Source organism: Pan troglodytes, chromosome 3, assembly GCF_028858775.2.
Source record: "Pan troglodytes isolate AG18354 chromosome 3, NHGRI_mPanTro3-v2.0_pri, whole genome shotgun sequence".
NCBI classification, from domain to species: Eukaryota; Metazoa; Chordata; class Mammalia; order Primates; family Hominidae; genus Pan; species Pan troglodytes.
The window spans coordinates 10126977-10149011 of NC_072401.2; the positions used below are offsets into that span (position 1 = coordinate 10126977).

General features: G+C 46.2%; 1 protein-coding gene and 1 long non-coding RNA gene across 2 annotated transcripts; one reads left to right on the top strand and one right to left on the bottom strand.

The window, feature by feature from the left end:
* Window positions 1–2049: 2049 nt before the first annotated feature.
* Window positions 2050–21490, top strand: LOC112208937 (ectonucleotide pyrophosphatase/phosphodiesterase family member 7-like). The gene is made up of 4 exons (XM_024356023.3): window positions 2050–2138; window positions 8149–8772; window positions 15933–16168; window positions 21226–21490. The coding sequence occupies exons 2-4, from the start codon at window positions 8479–8481 to the stop codon at window positions 21278–21280; spliced, it is 585 nt and encodes a 194-aa protein (XP_024211791.2). The 5' UTR covers window positions 2050–2138; window positions 8149–8478; the 3' UTR covers window positions 21281–21490.
* Window positions 2092–21282, bottom strand: LOC104005979 (uncharacterized). Its single transcript, XR_008547433.1, has 3 exons — window positions 21194–21282; window positions 11748–11886; window positions 2092–2181 (listed from the first exon to the last, which is right to left on the bottom strand). It is a non-coding gene; the product is annotated as an uncharacterized LOC104005979 (long non-coding RNA).
* Window positions 21491–22035: the final 545 nt, after the last annotated feature.

The window sequence follows — 22035 nt, forward strand, 5'->3', positions numbered from 1 at the left end:
AGCTTCATCTGTATTTACAGCAGCTCCTCATGGCTAGCGTTACTGCCTGAGCCCTGTCTCCTGTCAGATCAGCAGTGGCATTACATTCTGATAGGAGCACCAACCCTATTGTAAACTGCATGTGGAAGGGATCTAGGTTGTGTGCTCCTTATGAGAATCTAATGCCTGATGATCTGTCACTGTTTCCCACCACCTAGAGATGGAATTATCCAGTTGCAGGAAAACAAGTGCAGGGCTCCCACTGATTCTACATTGTGGTGAGTTGTATAATGATTTCATTATATATTATAATGTTAATAACAATAGAAATAAAGTACACAATAAATGTAATGCACTTGAATCATCCTGAAATTTCCCCCCACAAATACATGGAAACTGGTCCTTGGTGCTAAAAAAAATTGGGGACCACTGCACTAGACTATTCAGTCACGGTCCAATCAAACATTCTGCAATGGCGGGCTTGCTCTACTCTGCACTGTCCAACATGGGAGCTGCTAGCCACCCACATGGGCTGTTGAGCCCTTGAAATGTGGCTAGTGAGAATGAAGAGCTGAAATTTCAATTTTCTCTTAACTGATTTTTTTTTTTTTTTTTTTTTGAGACAGAGTCTCACTCTGTCCTCCAGGCTGGAGTGTAGTGGTGCAATCTCATCTCACTGCAACCTCCATCTCCCGGGTTCAAGCAGTTCTCCTGCCTCAGCCTCCTGAGTAGCCAGGATTACAGGAACACGCCATCATGCCCGACTAATTTTTGTATTTTTGCAGAGACGAGATTTCACCATGTTGGCCAGGCTGATCTTGAACGCCTGACCTCAGGTGATCTGCCCAACTTGGCCTCCCAAAATGCTGGGATTACAGGTGTGAGCCAACATGCCCGGCCTTAATTCATTTCTAAATCACAAAATCTAAACAACAAGTGGCTAGGAGCTACCATAGTGTACAAGGCAGCTGTAGAATCACAGGAAATTGTCAATGACCCTGTCCTGCTTCAAGTTGACTTTTCCCCCTCATGGTGAGACTCTAGATTCTTTCCTCTTCTCTCACATTTTTTAGACTTTTAGGATTAGACCATGAAAATAAGTTCTGTCCTTCCAAGAAAATAACGTTCATAACACTTACTGTATACCAGGATGATTTCAGTGCTTTACATGTATTAATTTACAACTACTCTGAGGCAGGAGCTGTGATTATGCCCATTTAACAGATGACAAAACTGAGGCACAAAGCAGTGCTGAAACTTCTCAAAGTCACACAGGTAGCAGGAGGCAGAGCTCGAATTTGAACTCACTTTGGGTTCAGCAACTCACAGCTCTCATCTATGACATAATATTACTTCTGTGGTCAAAACGCTTAGATCTGGATTTCACAGGAATCTTGTGCTTGCCTGGCTGCTAGGGAGGTTTTCATCATCTTCCTTATCTCACAGTTCAAAACCCAGGGCCTCCATGCTCTTGCTATGGTGGCCGTTCACTGGCAGGAGGCTTCTGGGAAGGTTCTCCTTTTCTGTCATTTTTCTTATTCGTGGTTTTTTGTCTCATTGGTGTTTATCTGCAGAACTTTGTTTCCTTCTGCTCAATTCATAATCAGAGTGCTTTTCCTCCTGGCTGAATTCATAAGTGTTTGTGCAAAAAGAGGTTGGCGCAGAGCCAGGTGACTGACAACACCCAGCTCATCTGGCAAGTGGATATCAAATTGTTGTACCTCGTTCTGCCATTCACAGCTCCTGCCGTGGGGCTGGGTCATCTGCCAGCTCTCCAAGGAGCTGGTGGGAAACCACTGCAATCAGAGCGAACCCACGGCCCGGGGCCCGCCTTGGCACAGCACTCCAGCTGACCCCCAGTGCCTTTTGGGAACACATCTGCATTGCCAGGCAGGGCTGTGGGAGGGCCGCCTGCCTCCTGTCCATCACAGAGAAAATCTACCCTTGTCCCGCGTCCCTTCCAGGCAGCCTGTGTGGGGATTGCTGCATTCACCTTTAATACGGCTAAAATGTTTTCCTTCAATGACAGTAATGCTGCCAGAACCCATCAAGACACCCAGGAACTGATGTGCCTTGGCAGATGATGCTGGAAAGATGGGATTCCCGGCAGCCTTTGCATCTGTTGCTCACAGCCCACGAGCATCTCCACCATCCAGCAGGTCAGGGCACGGTCTCTGTCTCTCACGGTCTCTCTCTCACGGTCTGGGCAGAAAGAGAGAGAGTCCATCTGGAGCAGACTCGGATTTTAAACGAGTGTCCCCAATAATTTAACATGATTGATGGCTGAGGTATTTCACCAAGTTCAGGAGTCCCAGTTCTCAGAGAGAGGCAGCCAGCCATGACTGTAAGACCTGGGCAAACCGTACAAACCAGACAGCAGGTCTCACCCCTCCCCAGAGAGCTCCAGAGTATCAAAGAGTGAAACAGCAGAGGGATGGTCTGGATGGGGTCATCGTGGCTGGCAAGTGTCTGTGACAGCACCTTGTTAGGCTACCCCCAAGAGGAAATTTGGAGAGAGGGTGGGAGGGCAGCTCTCAGTGCAAGCTAAGTCTCCTGGAAAGTAACTTCCAAACTTTGGAGGATTGTGAGCAAGATGGGACCAGCAACTTCTACCTAAAAGAATGTTAATAGCAAGATAACTCATCCTAATATTGGTCTAAGCTAGGTCTTTATGATGCATCATAAAGGTTCTGAGAATAACAATGTAACCTCCAAAAGGGCTGCGGGCTTTGAGGAATCTCAGGCAACTCGCTTCCTTCTGCTCAGTGACTCCCCTGGAGCACAGCAAAGCAAGGAAACACTTAGAGCCAAGCTTGAGTTCGAATTTCAAATACAGGGAGTCCATCTCTTTCTACCCAATTGTTCCCTAGAATCAGTAACTAAGTCCTTCCCCTTAACGGCACGTACTTCCTACCAAAGCACAAGAGCGATGGGCTGTCCATGATCCTCCCCCAAACATGTGCACCTTGTGACATAAATTCAGTCACCCAAAGAGACCACACAAAATGCAAAACCAAAGTGGAGCCTTTCCTTGAATTATAGGTTCCAAAGAGTTTTGGACCCTCTACAAAACCCAAGAGTTAGGAATTGCCTGTAAGAAGCACCAGCCCTTGTTTTAAAGAGGCAATTTAGGAATAAGAGCCATGCTGATGCCACACTACGCTAAGGGAGAATAATGAACCTAATAAAACTAGCGATTTTCCAATTGCTTTTGCTGCTGGAAACACTGATTATTTTATATATATATTATATATATTATATTTAATATATATATTATATATATTATATAATATATATAATATATATTATATAATATATATACAGTATATATATTATACTGTATATATACTGTATATATACTGTATATTATATATACTGTATATATATACTGTATATATACTGTATGTATATATACAGTAATATATATATACAGTAAATACCCATTCTTTTGCATCCAATTAAGTGTTCAGATTATTTCTCAGAAGTATTTGTGGAAAATAGCACTTCTGATAATCAAGTGTCCCAAATAAACAGAGTCAAGTGTGGTGTGGTACATGTGTGAGTGTGTGAGTGTGTGTGTGTGTGTGTGTGTGTGCACACGTGTTTTTCTGGAGCTCGTTTTATGGAGATCCCACATAGCTCCCCAAATTCCTATGAGACCAAATAAGAAAAATCACAGTTTCCTAAGACTACAGCTAGGAATATCTTTGGAAAAGGTGTGTATTAAGAACACAGCATATGGAAACTATTTCACGTTGGCAATATCTGTGATTTAACATTGCAAACATTAGAAATACAACTGGTTCTTCAGAGCTACCTAAGTCCCTCATAATGGCAATATTAGCTTCTTCTAAATAATAAATTAGCCAGTCAAACTGTGTTCTACTGCATGTTAGAAGTTTCATCCTTCTAGTCAATGTCACATTTCAAGGCAAAGTCGATTTATATGTAAGTTAAACAAAGTGCTGTCACTAAAAGTTGAGAATTATGTCTAATGCCAATCAGAAATGGAATAAATAAGTATTAGAGGATTTGCAAGTGAAAGCAACCATAGAAATGCTATCATCAAGAAGGAAAATGTATTACCTGCAGAGGTTACAGATAAGACCCTAGAACCCAAAAGAGAAAGAATCCCTGTAAATATTTCCATTAAGTTAATCAAGAGTGGCTGGGTATGGTGTCTCATGCCTGTAATCCCAGGACTTTGGGAGGCCAAAGGGGGCAGATCACGAGGTCAGGAGTTCGAGACCAGCCTGGCCAACATGGTGAAACCCTGTCTCTATTAAAAATACAAAAAATTAGCCGAGCGTGGTGGCATGCACCTGTAATCCCAGCTACCCGAGAGGCTGAGGCAGGAGAATTGCTTTACTCCAGAAGGCAGAGGTTGCAGCGAGCAGAGATCACACCATTGCACTCCAGCCTGGGTGACAGATCACGGCTCCACTTTGAAAAAAAAAAAAAAAGAAAGAAAGAAAGTTAATCAGGGTGAGAATAGGATGAGTTTTTCACCCACAAAAGGAGATGAGATTCATGCATTGTTTCAACATGCATTCCATCAATAGTGAGCACCTGCTCTGAGCTAGGCCTGTTCTAGGTCCCAGGAAATGGGTAACCAACCAGACATGGCCCCTGATTTGGAGCTCATATTTTAGAGCAGCTAAATGGACAGTAAACAAGTGAGCAAATTAAGGTCATCTTAAATTGGGGGAAGTTCTTTAGAGAAGCACTTCCATAAAGCTGAATCGCATCATAGACTATGACTGACAGGCAGTAGGGAAGGTAATATCTCACCTGCCTATGGATAGCAGAGCTTCTGAGGCCTTGCAAAGTATTTAGTACTAAGATTTCTGTCTTAGCTCAAGTTCCCTAAAAGCAGAGCCTGAGGCAGGGATTGAGTGCATGTAATTTATTCAGGAAGAACTCTCAGGAGATAGGAGTAAGGAAAACAGGATATGGCAGGGCAGGAGCTAAGTGAGATGTGGTCTCAGCTGGAGACTGGCTCCAGTCTGATCTCACAGGGAGTGCCAGAGGATGAACTGCACCACTATGTTATCCCAGCCTAAGCTGTTTTGTTCTCCTGTGTCAGCCGGTCCCTGGTCAAGGGCTGCAGACTCTCTGGGGGTCCCAGCAGACTGGAGGAGAAGGAGCATAGTCTGTGGTCTACTCTTTTGTGCACACCCACCCACCTCTTCCCCAGCTGACACTGCTGGAGGAGGAGAGGGAGAGATGTCATCTCCTCCTATGGCAACCTGTGGGATGGCAATGGACCTTTTCCTGTTGGGTGTAATCTGCTGCCATCTCTTGCTGTCTGCAGCCTGACACAGAAGGGTGAAGGTCACCAGGTTCCACTGACAATGGTCTTTGTCTCAAGTGGCAACCCTAGGACCGCGGGTCCCTTGCAAGATTCAGTCACATTTCATGACTGTCTGCAACACACCCCATGCCTCTGATGGAAGGAACACAATGCCCCATGCTGCACACATTTCTGCCAGACTGGGGTCCCTGATCTCAATTTTCCTCTGTAGTCCCCAACTCTGGGGTCTGCAGACACATTTCAGATCCCTTCTTAGTATCTCCCAGGAGGCAGAAGCCAGAGGAAATAATCCTTGTCCCAATGCACCTGACCATGTCAACTCACTACATGCTCTTTCTCTCTCTCCAGGAAAAATCAAGCTTGTTGAATACTTACCAATATGCCCACATGCATTTAGTCCCCATAACCACTTCTTGGGGCAGCATTACCATCCCCAAGTTACAGACAAGGAAACTGAGGAGAGCATTAATATAACATGCATCTAAGTGGTGGACAAAGGATCTAACCAGGCAGTGTGGCACCAGAGCACACATTTTTGTTGTTCAGAGAGATGGGGTCTCTCTCTGTCCCTCAAACTGGAGTGCAGTGGCCTGATCATAGCTCACTGCAGCCTTGAACTCCCAAGCTCCAGCAATCTTCCCGCCTCAGGCTCCCGAGTAGCTGGGACTAGAGGCATTCCCCACCAACACAGCTAATTTTTAAAAAACATTTTTCTAGAGATAGGGTCTGATCTCAAACTCCTGACTTCAAGCGATCCTCCTGCCTCAGCCTCCCAAAGTGCTGGGATTAAAGTCGTGAGCCCCCGCACCCAGCCCAGAGCATACTTTTTTTTTTTTTTTTTTTTTTTTTTTTTTTGAGATGGAGTCTCACTCTGTCGTCCAGGCTGGAGTACAGTGGCAAAATCTCGTCCCAGAGCCCACTTTTAACCACCATATCATTCTGCCTCTGGGTAGGTTAGTCAAGCTCTGTAGCTGATCAGATGTCTGTAGAGAGAAAGAGACATCAGTCCCCCTTTTTCCAGACACCCCCAAATTTTACAAGTGATTTTCTCAGATCCCTCAGCATCAGGAATGGGGATGAGCAGGGCAGCCTTTCCCCTTCCCAACAGCCCAGCAGATATCCCAACATTACATCTCATTGGCTCTGACTAGGACATGAGCCCAAAGCTGACCAGTTGCTGTAGCCATGGCATTCAGCATCCTCAGTCCTCTGGCCAGGCCAGAGCTACATCCCACCTCTGGATCCTCGGGTTGAGTCAATACATCTTGAACCAGGCGTGGACTGAAGCTCAAGGGGGAGTCAGAGTAATGTGACCCAGCCCACCAGGGAGTGGGTGCTGAGCAGGCAAGCATTCATCACCCACTGCACACACCAGGGAAGGCTTGTGGTGGCTTAGTCCCACCTGGGGGCAAAGAAAAGAGTGCCTGCTCTGTGCCAAAATGTGATGCCCAACACTGTATCTTAAAGCTAGCTGGCTTTGTAATCCCAGCTACTTGGGAGACTGAGGCAGGAGAACCACTTGGATCCAGGAGGCGGAGGTTGCATTGAGCCAAGATCATGCCATTGCACTCCAGCCTGGGTGACAAGAGAGAAATTCTGTCTCAAAATAAAAAAATAAAAATAAAAAAATAAAAAGCTAGCCTGCTTAATCCTCACAAAGATGCCATCTACTTTTTGGCATTCTACACGTAGAAACACTGAGACACTGAGGCACTGGGAGATTTTAAAACTCACCACCAGCCGGGCACGGTGCCTCATGCCTGTAATCCCAGCACTTTGAGAGGCTGAGGCAGGAGAATTACTTGAACCCAGGAGTTCACGACCAGACTGGGAAAATTAGTGAGACCTCATCTCTACAAATATTTTTTTTTTTTTTTAAATTAGGGCTAGGCACGGTGGCTCACACAGGTGATCCCAGCAGTTTGGGAGGCCAAGGCAAGTGGATCACTTCAGCCCAGGGATTCAAAACCATCCTGGCCAACACGACAAAATTCTATCTCAACTAAAAATACAAAACTTAGCTGGGCATAGTGGCACATGTCAATAATCCCATCTACTTGGGAGGCTGAGGCACGAGAACTGCTTTAACCCAGGAGTCAGAGGTTGCAGTGAGCTGAGATTGCACCACTGCACTCCAACCTAGGTGACAGAGTGAGACTGTGTCTCAAAAAAAAAAATAGGTATGGTGGCACATGCCTGTGGCCCCAGCTACTCAAGAGGCTGAGGTGGCAGAGTCACTTAAGCCCAGGAGTTCAAGGGTGCTATGAGCTATGATTGTACTACTGCACCACTATATATACATATATATGTATATATATACACACATATATACATGTATATATATATGTATATATACACACATATATACATGTATACGTATATATGTATATATACACACATATATACAAGTATATGTATATATGTGTGTATATATACATGTATACGTGTATATATGTGTGTGTATATATATGTATATATATAAAAAACACACATGCACAAATTCACCACCACCAACTCAGAAATTACCCTCTCCCTCTATTCTAAGGAATTATTTTTCATTTTGCCATGTCTGAAGTTGGAATACACCTTACAATCACTGGAATGTCACGGTCTCCTTGGCAGCATTTTTCTGCTTAGTAGCCCATAACATAATAGCACATCTTGTAACTAACAATGTTGTAGATGCTATGAGATCCTCGGGAAGCCCAGAATCTAACTCCACCCTGTCTGACTCCAAAGATCACATATTTCCTATGCCTTTGGACTGGGGCACAGATGTAGACAACTCGAGCTTTGCTGATTGTGAGAAAGGTATGAGAAATAGCCCTGATGGAATTTTCTTCTTGTACTTGCAGAGGAACAAAGAGGCACCATTCCACTATTCCAGGGGAGGTGCTAAATACGAGGGTGAGGCTGTCAAGCGGTCCCTGGTGGAGTCCTACACTCACCCAAACAGCAACGAGACAGAGCAGAGGGGAACATCGATACTGTCATAAACTGGTTCACCTAGGAAGACTTTGACTTTGTGACTCTGTGCTACAGAGAGCCAGATAACGTGGGACATCGATTCGGGCCAGAGGCAGAGAACAGGAAGTTGATGATTCAGCAAATCGACAGGACCATCGGGTATCTGGTGGGAGCCACTGAGAAGCACAGCCTGCAGAGCACCTCAGCATCATCATCACATGAGACCATGGGATGACCACCGTGAAGAAGAGACCCAATGTCAACAAGATCCCTTGTCCAACTACATCAAGTTCAGGAACTTGGTCAAGTTTGATATTGTGGGCTACGGTGGCTTTGTGATGCCCCTACCCAAATTGGGGCAAGAGGAAACCCTTTACCAGGCACTGAAGAATGCGTACCCTCACCTCCACATCTTCAAGAAGGAGGAGTTTCCAGAGCATTTCCATCTCGCTAAACATGACCAGGTCCTGCCAATTGTGATGTATGCCAACTCTGGTTACAGTATCAATGGGGTAAGTTCATTCTAAAATGAATAAAGTCACCTTGGATCTAGGAGACAACCATTAGAGAAGGGTGGTTCTGCAAAAATCAAACATAAGTGCACAGCCGGGCACGGTGGCTCACGCCTATAATCGCAGCACTTCGGGAGGCTGAGGCAGGTGTATCACCTGAGGTCAGGAGTTTGAGACCAGCCTGGCCAACATGGTGAAACCCCATCTCTACTAAAAATACAAAAATTAGCCGGGCGTGGTGGCGCGCATCTGTAGTTCCAGCTACTCTGGAGGCTGAGGCAGGAGAATCGCTTGAACCTGGGAGGCAGAGGTTGCAGTGAGCCAAGATCATGCTACTGCACTCCAGTCTGGGCAACAGAGTGAGACCCTGTCTCAAAAAAATATAATATAATATAACATAATAAAACAAAACAAAACAAAACAAAATAAAATAAGTGCACACACTACGAGTTGTAGCCCACAGGGTCCTAAATGTTCCCCACCCCCCGCCCAACCAATGCTGTCCCAAATTACCATTATACAAGATTAATGACCAATTCAACTTGACAAGGCTGATTTAAAAATAAAAATAAGGCTGGCCATGGTGGTTCACACCTGTAATCTCAGTGTTTGGGGAGGCCAAGACAGGAGGATTGCTTAAGGCCAGGAGTTCAAGACCAGCCCGGGCAACATAGGGAGACCCATCTCTACAAAAAACAAACAAATAAATAAATAGCCAGACATGGCGATGCATGCCTGTAGTCCCAGCTACTCAGGAGGCTGAGGTGGCAGGATTTCTTGAGCCCAGGAGGTCAAGGCTGCACTAAGCTGTGATTGCACCACTGCACTCCAGCTTGAGCAACAGAGCAAGAACCCGCCTCTAAAAAATAAATAAACAAATAATAAAAAATAAACACCAACTTCATTATTCAAAACTGTGCATAGCTCTTCACTAAACATTGAATATAAGTTCTTTCATTTTTGTCTTCCCAACAGCCCTATAAAATAGATTATCTTAGTTCCACCATTTTAAAGAAGAAATCAAAACCTAGAGAGAAGTGACTTGAGATTAAAAATGTAAGGTTGGGCTGGGTGCAGTGGCTCACACATGTAATCCCAGCACTTTGGAAGGCTAACTTAGGTAGACTGCTTGAGCCCAGGAGTTTGAGACCAGTCTAGGCAACACAGTGAAACACCACCTCTACAAAAAATGCAAAAAAAGTAGCTGGGCGTCGTGGCACGTGCCTGTGGTCCCAGCAACTCAGTAGGCTGAGGTGGGAGAACTGCTTGAGCCCGGGGGTGTTGAGTCTGCAGTGAGCCATGATCACGCCACTGTGAGATAGGAGGCAGGACTTGACTCCACAGGCAAGGCTTGGACACCAGACCAAATTGAGGATTAGCTAAAACAGGGCTGGGGCAGAAGCAGCTTTCCATCAGACATGCCCACCAGTGTGCCATGTGAGTTTACTATTGCCAAGGCAACACCCAGGAGTTACTGCCCCTTTCCATGGCAATGACCCAATGACTCAAAAGTTACTACCCATTTTCTAGAAATTCCTGCATAAACTGCCCTTTAATCTGCATGCAATTAAAAGTGGGTATAAATGTGATTGCAAACTCTCTGCCGCTGTTCTCTGCCTCCAGGGTAGCCCTGCCCTACAGGAGCAGTCGCAGGGCTATAATGCTGCGTCTTCAATAAAGCTGTCTTCTTCTATACCTCTGGCTTGCCCTTGAATTCTTTCCTGGGTAAAGACAAGAACCCTCACGTACTTTTGAGAGGTGACAGCATGCTGGCAGCCCTCAAGCTCACTCTCGGCGCCTCCTCTGCCTGGGCTCCCACTTTGGCGGCACTTGAGGAGCCCTTCAGCCCGCCACTGCACTATGGGAGCCCCTTCCTGGGCTGGCCGAGGATGGAGCCGGCTCCCTCAGCTTGCGGGGAGGTGCAGAGGGAGAGGCGCGGGCAGGAACTGGGGCTGGGCACGGCGCTTGTGGGCCAGCGCGAGTTCTGGGTAGGCATGGGCTCACTGGGCCCTGCACTCGGAGTGGCCCGTTGGCCCCGCTGGACCCGGGCAGTGAGGGGCTTAGCACCTGGGCGAGCAGCTGCTTTGCTCAATTTCTCGCCGGGCTTTAGCTGCTTCCCTGCAAGGCAGGGCTCGGGACATGCAGCCCGCCATGCCTGAGGCTCCCCCCAACCCGCCATGTGCTCCTGTGTGGCCTGAGCCTCCCCGATGAGTGCCGAGCCTCTCCCGTGAGCACCGCCCCCTGCTCCAGGGCGCCCAGTCCCATTGACCACCCAAGGGCTGAGGAGTGCCAGTGCAGGGCACAGGACTGGCAGGCAGCTCCACCTGCGGCCCCCATGTGGGATCCACTTGGTGAGGCCAGCTGGGCTCCTGAGTCTGTTGGGGACTTTGAGAACCTTTATGTCTAGCTAAGGGATTGTAAATACACCAATCGGCACACTGTATCTAGCTCATGGTTTGTAAACACACCAATCAGCACCCTGTGTCTAGCTCAGGGTTTGTGAATGCACCAGTCGACACTCTGTATCTAGCTAATCTAGTAGGGACTTGGAGAACTTTTGTGTCTAGCTCAGGGATTGTAAATGCACCAATCAGCACCCTGTCAAAACAGACCAATCAGCTCTCTGTAAAACAGACCAATCGGCTCTCTGTAAAATGGACCAATCAGCAGGATGTGGGTGGGGCCGTATAAGGGAATAAAAGCAGGCTGCCCCAGCCAGCAGTGGCAACCCACTGGGGTCCCTTTCCACACTGTGGAAGCTTTGTTCTTTTGCTCTTTGCAATAAATCTTTCTGCTGCTCACTCTTTGGGTCCACACTGCGTTTATGAGCTGTAACAGTCACTGCGAAGGTCTGCAGCTTCACTCCTGAAGCCAGCGAGACCACCAACCCACCAGAAGGAAGAAACTCTGAACACATCCGAGCATCAGAAGGAACAAACTCCGGACACGCCGCCTTTAAGAACTGTGACACTCACCGCGAGGGTCCGTGGCTTCATTCTTGAAGTCAGTGAGACCAAGAACCCACCAGTTCCAGACACTCTATGCTCCATTTCGGGGCTCCCCTGCCCTTCGTCAACTGCACTCTGGCCTGGGTGGCAGAGAGAGAGACCCTATCTTAAAAAAAAGAAAGAAATGTAAGGTTAAGTGCTGCCCCCAAGCCTGAGTGGCCAATCACTATACAGAGTACACAAAGATCACCTAAAAAGTCACCACAGAAGCCCCCCGCCACTGGTTCTCATTTGCCCATATCAAAAAATATGCAAGCCTGTTCATACAAAGACACACACAGATGCTCATAGCAAAATTATTCATAATTGTCAAAAGGTGGCAACAACAACAGATGAAAGGGCAAACAAGTACAGTCTACCTGTGTGATGGAACATTAATCAGCCAAAATATGGAATGAAGGGCTGATTCATGCTACAACCTGGATACACCTTGAAACCATTAGGCTAAGTGAGAGAAGCCAGACAAATATGAGATGATTCTCTCTCTCTCTCTCTCTCTCTCTCTCTCTCTCTCTCTCTCTCTCTCTGTGTGTGTGTGTGTGTGTGTGTATATATATATGCCCAGAATATGAAAATCCAAAGAAACAGAAAGTAGATTAATGGTTGCCAGGAGCCAGGGGTGGGGATAATCGGGGGGAAATAAGGGGTGACTGCTAATGGATACAGGGTTTCTTCTGGGGTAATTAAAATTTCTAAAATTGATGGTGATGATGGCTGCACAACTCTGTGAATATATTAAAAACCACTGAATTATGCACTTTATTTATTTATTTAGAGACAGGGTCTGGCTCTGTTGCCCAGGCTGGAGTGCAGTGGTACAGTCTCAACTCACTGCACCCTCCACCTCCCAGGCTCAAACCATCCTCCCACTTTGGCCTCCTGAGTAGCTGGGACTACAGACACACACCAGCATGCTCAGCTAATTTTTTTGTATTTTTGGTCGAGACAGGGTTTTGCCATGTTGCTCGGGCTCATCTCAAACTCTTGGGTTCAAGCGATCCTCCCACCTCAGCCTCCCAAAGTGCTGGGATTACAAGTGTGAGCCACCATGCCCGGCCAAATTGTACACTTTAAATGGGAAAATTGTGTGGTATGTGAATTATCTTTCAATAAAGCTGTTATTAAAAAGTAGCTTTAAGGGCCAGATATAAGGGCCATGCCCGTAATCCCAGCACTTTGAGAGGCCAAGGCAGGAGGATCACTTGAGCCCAGGAGTTCAAGACCAGCCTAGACAACATGGCAAAACCTGGTCTCTACAAAAAATTTAAAAATTAGGCTTGGCATGGTGGCTCATGCCTGTAATCCCAGCACTTTGGGAGGCTGAGGTAGGTGGATCACTTGAGGTCAGGAGTTCAAGACCAGACTCGCCAACATGGTGAAACCCTGTTGCTACTAAAAATACTTTTTAAAAATTAGCCAGGCATGGTGGTGGGTGCCGAGGCTGAGGCAGAAGAATCGCTTGAACCCGAGAGGTGGAGGTTGCAGAGAGCCGAGATTACGCCACTGCACTCCAACCTGCTGGGAGACAGAGCAAAACTCCATTTCAAAAAATAAAAATTAAAATTAAAAATTAGCCAGCGGTGGTGGCTTTTGTTTGTAGTCCCAGCTACTCAGGAGGCTAAAGTGGGAGGATTGCTTGAGCCCAGGAGGTTGAGGCTGCAGTGAGCCAAGATTGTGTCACTGCACTCTGGCCTCAGCAACAGAACAAGACCCTGTTTCACAATTTTGAAAACAATTAAAAAACAAGCCTAAAGAAAACACAAAAACCAATGCTAACTGTGAGACATAAATGAGGTGGTCTATTTTTTGTTAACTACCAACTAACAATTCATGGCAGAAACAAAGTTTAAATGATGCTATAGCCAGGCGCTGTGGCTCACGCCAGTAATCCCAACACTTTGGGAGGCTGAGGCGGGTGGATCACCTGAAGTCAGGAGTTTGAGACCAGCCCGGTCAACATGGTGAAACCCCGTCTCTACTAAAAATACAAAAATTAGCCAGGCGTGGTAGCAGGTGCCTATAATCCCAGCTACTCGGGAGACTGAGGCAGGAGAGTCGCTTGAACCCCGGGGGGGCAGAGGTTGCAGTGAGCCAAGATCGCACCATTGCACTCCAGCCTGGGCAACAGAGCGAAACTCCGTCTCAAAAAATAAATAATTAATTAAATAAATAAATGATGCTATAAACCTCATGTGAGGGAAGACTGCCCCAGGTACAGCTTGAAGAACGCTTGCTGTGAATAGGAGCCAAATGCGATCATTATGTTTACAACTTGCTTCATGTTAGCTTGCTGCAACTCCAGAGTGTAACAGGTATGAGAAAACTCATGGGGTTACTGTTGAATGTTGGTGGAAATATTCACATTAAAATACAACAGTTTATCACCTAAGGTATATTTTATCCCTCAAGTGGCCCGGAACACTGTGATTACTGCACATCAATCCCACTCCCATAAACCTGGTTTATGACGTTTTGTAACAGGGTATCTTGACAGTAGCATGAGGACATTTAACGAGACAAGAACATTCCCCACTGACCAACCAGATGGTTTGAGGGAACAGGATGCTGTGCTCAGTTTAATATTCTGCTGAACCGACCATTAGCCAGAAAATCCTTTGAGTCAATGCCTCTCACTGAATCCACTTCTCATCCTGTCCACCTGCCTGCTTTGCAGTGCAGAGTAAAGTGGGCCTTCCTTGACTCTCTTCAGGGACCAATGTGCTTGAGGCCATCATGAGGACATTCATTCATTTTTTTTTTTTCTTGAGAGAGTGTCACTCTGTCGCCCAGGCTGGAATGCAGTGGTGTGATCTCAGCTCCCCACTGCAACCTCTGCCTCCCAGGTTCAAGTGATTCTCCTGCCTCAGCCTCCTGAGTAGCTGGGATTACAGGCACGCATCACCAGGCCCAGCTAATTTTTCTATTTCTTGTAGAGACGGGGTTTCACCATGTTGGCCATGCTGGTGTCGAACTCCTCACTTCAAATGATCCACCTGCCTTGGCCTCCCAAAATGCTGGTATTACAGGTGTGAGGAAACGTGCCTGGCAGAGGGCTTTCATTCTTGATGGACCGCTCCATAGCCTCAGAGACAGTCGGACTGGTTTCTTCAACCAGAGCGGAGCAGACAGGCAATTTCTGTATGCACCAGGCCAAATATTAGACCAACTCTTCAATGTACAGACAGCATCACATTTCTTATATGCTAGAATATCTGTTGGTCTAAAATATAAATAAATAGTATTGTAGCCAGCCACAGTGGCTGTAATTCCAGAGCTTCGTGGGGCTGAGGCAGGAGGTTCACTTGAGGTCAAGAGTTCGAGACCAGCCTGGGCAACATGGCAAGACACCCCCACCACCACCTGCCATCTCTACAAAAATTAAAATAATTAGCTGGGCATAGTAGTGTGGGCCTGTAGTCCCAACTACTTGGGAAGCTGATGTAGATGGATTGCTTGAGCCCAGGAATTTGAAGCTGCAGTGGGCTATGACTGCATCACTCTACTCCAGCTAGACCTTGTCTCAAAAAAAGAAAAAAGTGTTGCAATTGACATTACTTTATCATTTGAAAAGAGGGACAGACAAGAAAGGTATTTGGCATTTACCATGCAATTACCCAGAATCCTCATCCCATTCTACCCCCACCCTTCCCCTAAAAGTATATGTATATGTATTTATACCATAAAAAATACATCTATTTGGCTCTGGAACCAGATTGCTTGGGTTCAATTACCTGATCTAGCATTTGCTCCTGATGACTCAGTGCAGAAAAGCTCTGTAACTCAGTTTCCCCAATTGTAAAATGGGGAATGGCACCTTTACTGGGCTGCCATGAGGGTAAAGGAGGTAACATATATTTATGAAGAATTCAGAACAATTCATGATACATAGTAAGCTCTCTATATATGAGCTTATTATTACTGTCAGAACGATTATCATCATCTTGCTGTTTCCAATGGGTACGCTTTCTACATTCTCTTTCTTAAAGACCTTTAAATCCTTGGTATTCTCTCCACCACCACCGAGAGCAGTGTCCTTGTAGTTTAAATTCTCAAAGACTTCATGGATTCAACAAGCATGACATTAACTAAGGGACAGTTTTCTTTCAGCGGATTGGAACCTAAAATGGCTTTTTTATTGTTATTATTTTTCAGAGAATTATAATGTGTTTCAACAAAGGCAGCCGTGGCTTTGATAATGTCCTCATGGATATGAGACCATATTCAGAGCTTTCGGGCCAGATTTCAAGAGGAATCGCTTGGCCGAGCCTTTTAACGGCATCCACATCTACCCATTCATGTGTAAGCTCCTGGGAGTCACCCCCAAACCCACAACATCTCCCTGGCAGTCACCCAGGAAATGCTCGTGAACTCCTATGTCCAGCAGCCAGGTGAGACACAAAAGCAGCTGCCAGAAAACTGTCAGCATAGTCTGCTCTGTCCTGAGATAGAAAAGAATCAAAAAGGGGTCTCATGGTGGGGAGGAGGGAATTCAAGCACAACAATCCTGTTTCCCAGCAGCTTTGGAGCCCCAGGAACAAGATGCCAATAGCTCCAAACAGATAGCAGGGGAGGTAGGGAATCCCTCGACCTGCTGGTAACATTTTACATAGTGTCTTTTAGGCAAAGGGAAGGCGCTCTATAAAGTCAGGCTGTAATCCTTCCGGTCCTCAGGAAATCACTGTGTACAGTCTGCCCCCAAGATGCCCCTTCCAGATACGGAAATCAGCCCTCCTTCAATAGCACAGAAAGCTGTTCATAGGGGAGGAGCAAAACCCTGCTGTTCCCTCGATGCTGAAAAAAGGAGAGGGGAGAGTCTGAAATGAGACTGCAAATTCTCAAGACTTCAAACTCCTTCAATCTGGGTGATACAAAGGAAGAATAAAATCATCTCAGAATTTGCTGTTGCCTTCTTTTGTGGGTTGTTTACAAACACTGGCTATCTTTCCTTTTGCCAGGAAAGACTTGGATACTGTCCAGTGATCTAATGAGCGCTTAAAGCAATTACATGCAAAAAGGAGTAAGGGGCTGGGCACAGTGGCTGATACTTGTAATCCCAGGACTTTGGGAGGATGAGGTAGGAGGATCACTTGGGGCCAGGAGATTGAGACCAGCCTGGGCACCATAGTGAGACCCTGTCTCTACAAAAAATTAGCTGGGTGTAGTGTCACATGCCTGTAGTCCCAGCTACTGGGAGGCTGAGGCGGGAGGATTGCTGGAACCCAGGAGTTTGAGGCTGCAGTGTGCTATGATTGTGCTACGGGACTCCAATTCCTGCCTCTAAAAAAAAAAAAAAAAAAAAAAGGAAAAGAGGGGAGGGCAGGGGTGATACACATCCTTTCTCTTCTTCTAAGCCACTGCCCATGATCTCCTTTCGAACATACAGGAAGCAGTCCCTTTTGTAGAAAACTAATTAAATGAATGACTAATTCACCAAATTACGGAGGATTTTTCTGCTTTTTAAGTTTTGGAGTTTTGCTACAACTATTTTGTAGCCCCTCCCCTGTCCCACATCCCATTGGGAGCCTGGGATAAGCTGCGTCTGACTGTCAGTTACTGATAAGCAGGACATCCCACAAACAGATTTTCAGTGAATTGGCTTTCAGCAAATTGATCACTTGGCAAATTGTTCATTAGGCAAATGGGTCATTTAGCGAAAAGGTCATTTAGTAAATCGGCTTTCAATGACTTGCCCTATGAGATTTCTCTAGAGTGAGCATTTTCTTGGGTTAAATGTACATTTCATTTCCATAATGAATACTCACTGGCGACTAGATGGGAAACTTCCCAGGGAACCAGGAGCAACCAGAACAACCTCTTCATAATCAGGCAATTAAAAACCCTCTGGTTTCTTAACAGGAGCGGAGGTACAGATGGTATCTGCCCTGCAAGGTGCAGTGATCGGGTTCAGCATTGTCACAGGAGCTCTTGCGGTTCTGTTTGTTGCTAGTGTGACATACACAGCCATTCGTCGGAAAAAGGACTGAGTGGTCTTTGGGTCTCCTGTAGTTGATCACTCATATGATAACCCATGACAACTCCTTGCCACATGCCACAGGAGGTCCAGCACTCCAAGAACCCAGCAGCCAGGGCCAGCTTCATGGGTTTGCAACCTGGACAGTCCCACAGGGACACAGAAGAGTCCCCACTGTGGTTTAATAATCTGCCATCACCATCTTGAAATTCTTTATTTTTTAACAAGGGTGGCCAGGGATAGTGGCTCATGCCTGTAATCCTAGCACTTTGGGAGGCCAAGGCAGGCAGATGGCTTGAGCCCAAGGAGTTTGAGACCAGCCTGGGCAACATAGCAAGACCCCATCTCTACAGAAAATACAAAAATTAACCAAGCGTGTAGTCCCAGCTACTTGGAGGCTGAGAAGGGAAAATTACCTGAGCCCAGGGAGGTCGAGGCTGCAGGAGCTGAGATTGTACCACTGCACTCCAGCCTGGATGACACAGAGGGATCTTGTCTAAAAAAAAAACCACAAGGCCAGGCGTGGGGGCTCATGCCTGTAATCCCAGCACTTTGGGATGCTGAGGCGGGCGGATCACTTGAGGTCAGGATTTTGAGACCAGCCCGGCCAACATGGTGAAACCCCATCTCTACTAAAAATACAAAAATTAGCTGGACAAGATGGCACATGCCTGTAATCCCAGCTACTCAGGAGGCTGAGGCAGGAGAATTTCTTGAACCTGGGAGGAGGTGGTTGTAGAGAGTCGAGGTCTTGCCATTGCACTCCAGCCTGGGGCACAAGAGTGAAACTCCATCTCCAAAAAAAAAAAAACCACAACAACAACGAGGGCCCCACATGTGGCTGAAAACAACAGAAATGTATTGTCTCTCAGGCCTGGATGCTAGAAGTCCAAAATCAGGGTGTCGGCCGGGCTTCGCTTCCTCTGAAACATGTAAGAGAGAATACTTCCTCGCCTATTCTGGCTTCTGGTGGCCGCCGGCAATGCTTGGTGTTCCTTGTAGATGCATCGCTCTAATCTCTCCTCCCTCATCACATGGCTGCCTTCTCCCTGTGTCTCTGTCTTCACCTGACATTCTCCTCTTTATTTTATTTTTTTGAAATGGAGTTTCCCTCTGTCACCCAGGCTGAAGTGCAGTGGCACAATCTTGGCTCACTGCAACCTCTGCCTCCTAGGTTCAAGTGATTCTCCTGCCTCAGCCTCCTGGGTAGCTGAGATTACAGGCGCCCGCCACCACGCAGTGCTAATTTTGTATTTTTAGTAGAGATGGAGTTTCACCATGTTGGCCAGGCTGGTCTCGAACTCCTGACCTCAAGTGATCCACCCACCTCACCCTCCCAAAGTGTGCTGAGATTACAGGCATGAGCCACCATGCCCGGCCCTCATTCTCTTCTTTTATAAGGGCACCAGTCATTGCATCTGTCCCCCCAACAGCAGCCCCCAATCCAGTATGACTCATCGTTACTTGATTACATCTACAAATACCCTTTTTCCAAATAAGGTCACATTCCTGGGTACTGAGGATTAAGATTTCCAATTTTTTCCCTGAGTTAGTTTTTTTTTTAGTCAGGGCCTCACCCTATCACCCAGGCTGGAGTACAGTTATGTGATTATAGCTCACTGCAGCCTCAAACTCCTAGGCTCAAGGGATCCCCTGACCTCAGCCTTCCAAGTGGCTGAGACTACAGGTGCACACGACCATGCCCAACTAATTTTTTTTTTTTTTTTTTTTTTTTGGTACAGATTAGGTCTCACTCTGTTGACCAGGCTGGTCTTCTGACCTCAAGCGATCCTCTTGCCTTGGCCTCCAAAAGCACTGAGATTACAGGCGTTATCCCATGCCTGGCCCTCTTTCTACATCTCAATCATTGTATCATTAGCCTGAGCTGCCCATATTCCTTATTCTGCCCATCCCTGACCAATCTCCTCCTTTAACATAACTTCCATCTCGATATCATGGGGCCTGCTGGGCACTGCAAACAGCCTAAGGAAAGTGGAAACTTTACTTAACCTTAAATCCTATTACAAAGTCCACATTGAACGTAATTTATATTTGAACTATAAAAATTTTCTGTAAGTTGAAACAGGACCTATAAAGGTCTCTACACCCTGAAGCAACATTTTAGAAAGAAATCGATTGGTCCTTTTCTGCAGAAACCATTAACCATAGGAGAGATAAAGGAAAAACTTCAGTGTACTGATTGAACTTCCATGCCCATAGCTTAATTTCTAAAAGGCAATCATTCCATACTGTTAAACTGCCTTAGGTTGCTATTACTGTTATTAAAGAGACCCTCAAAGCCAGAAGTTGAATCTTGACTGTAGTTCTTGCACATACACACACACTTGCAACTGAAACCACTCAGATTGTCCTAATGCTTCTTCCCATAGCAACACCACCTGGAATTTTACGTTTGGTTTTAAGCATCAGTCCTAATCTTCACTTGCACCCGAACACACCGCACCTGTGAGAGCCACGTGACATTAAAAAAATCCCTTCAGTGAGGCCGGGCATGGTGGCTCACGCCTGTAATCCCAGCCCTTTGGGAGGCCAAGACAGATGGATCATGAGGTCAAGAAATTGAGACAATCCTGGCCAACATGGTGAAAACCTGTCTCTACTAAAAATACAAAAATTAACTGGGCGTGGTGATGCGTGCCTGTAGTTCCAGCTACTCAGGAGGCTGAGGCAGGAGAATCGCTTGAGCCCGGGAGGCAGAGGTTGCAGTGAGCCGAGATCGTGCCGCTGCACTCCAGCCTGGCAACAGAGGGAGACTGTCTGAAACAAAAAATTCCCTTCAGTTCCTTGATCCTTCCAGATTCAGGTCCAAGATAGATGACATTTGTCCCTCATCAGAGCCCGCACACCAAGATAAAGATTTCTTCTGACCGGGCGCGGTGGCTCACGCCTGTAATCCCAGCACTTTGGGAGGCAGAGGCGGGCAGATCACCTGAAGTCAGGAATTTGAGACCAGCCTGGCCAACATGTTAAAACACTGTCTCTACTAAAAATACAAAAATGGCCCGGCATGGTGGCTCACGCCTGTAATCCCAGCTACTCAGGAGGCTGAGGCAGGAGAATCACTTGAACCCGGGAGGTGGAGGTTGCAGTGAGCCGAGATCGTGCCATTGCACTCCAGCCTGGGCAACAAGAGAGCGAAACTCCGTCTCACAAAAAAAAAAAAAAAAAAAAAAAAAAGGTTTCTTCTGTGTGCATGGCTCAGCTCTGTGGTCCGCTAGCGTCCTTCCTCAATCCGCTTCCAATCTATGGAATCAGGAAAGACTGAACAAACCTAGATTTATTAATATTTTAGTATAACATAATACAGTGTTACTTACTATGGCATTGACCGTATATACCCTTTTGCTCCTTGGAAGAAAGGCAATTAATAGCTATTATGTGAGTTAGTAAAATAAGCCCAGGATTTATGAGTGTAACTAACCTGTTCCCATTGGTTTTCCTTGTCTCCTGCAGGCAGAGAGCTGATCAAAACAGCAAAAGCAAAGCAGTGCCCCTGGCCCAGTTCTGAAGCCAACCTTCCTTAACCACGCAGACCCATCCCTGGTTAGGACTTGCTGTGGATTCTCAGGTGACTCCATCTCAGGATACAGGGACTGAGAGGGTATATGCAATATCTCAGACCCAGAAACCGTTGATTCTGTCTAAAAGCACAGCAATAACCACATCCCACCCTCTTGATTTAAATGAAAGTGTTTGGGAGAATAAAAGATGAACCTTTTTTTTCTTTGTCAGATCTTGCGCTCATTTGGTTCTGGTGGGGAACAACAGCTATGAGAGAACAAGTGTATTCAATTAGAATTAATTCCCCTCTCTTATTCTCATAGCTGAGCAGGGCTCAAGTGCCTCTCATCTGAAAGAGGTAATAAGATTTAATCTGTCTCCTCATCTACCTTCTGCAAGTATACTTAACAAATTAGCTCTCAGGACTCTTCCAAATGGAGTTGTATGAGGCATTTGCTAAGGTAAACGTTTTAGACTTTGAACACAGTTCAGATTTCAGGGGCAGTACTGAAATCTGAACTGTGTTGCTAACTGCCCTGCTTTTCAACTCAAGACACAATAACTTTGAACTAAAATAATTATATTTTTGTTGTTTTCCACTCTGTCCCCAAGTCTATATCACCACCACCACTAATCCCACCCCGCAGGAGCTAACCCTTCCTGTCCCTGCAAGATCAAAACTCCTCCTGGAAGCCCCGCTAGCTCTGTCTGCTCACCTTCATGGCAGATATTGCTATTGTACTTTTATATTCATTTATATGA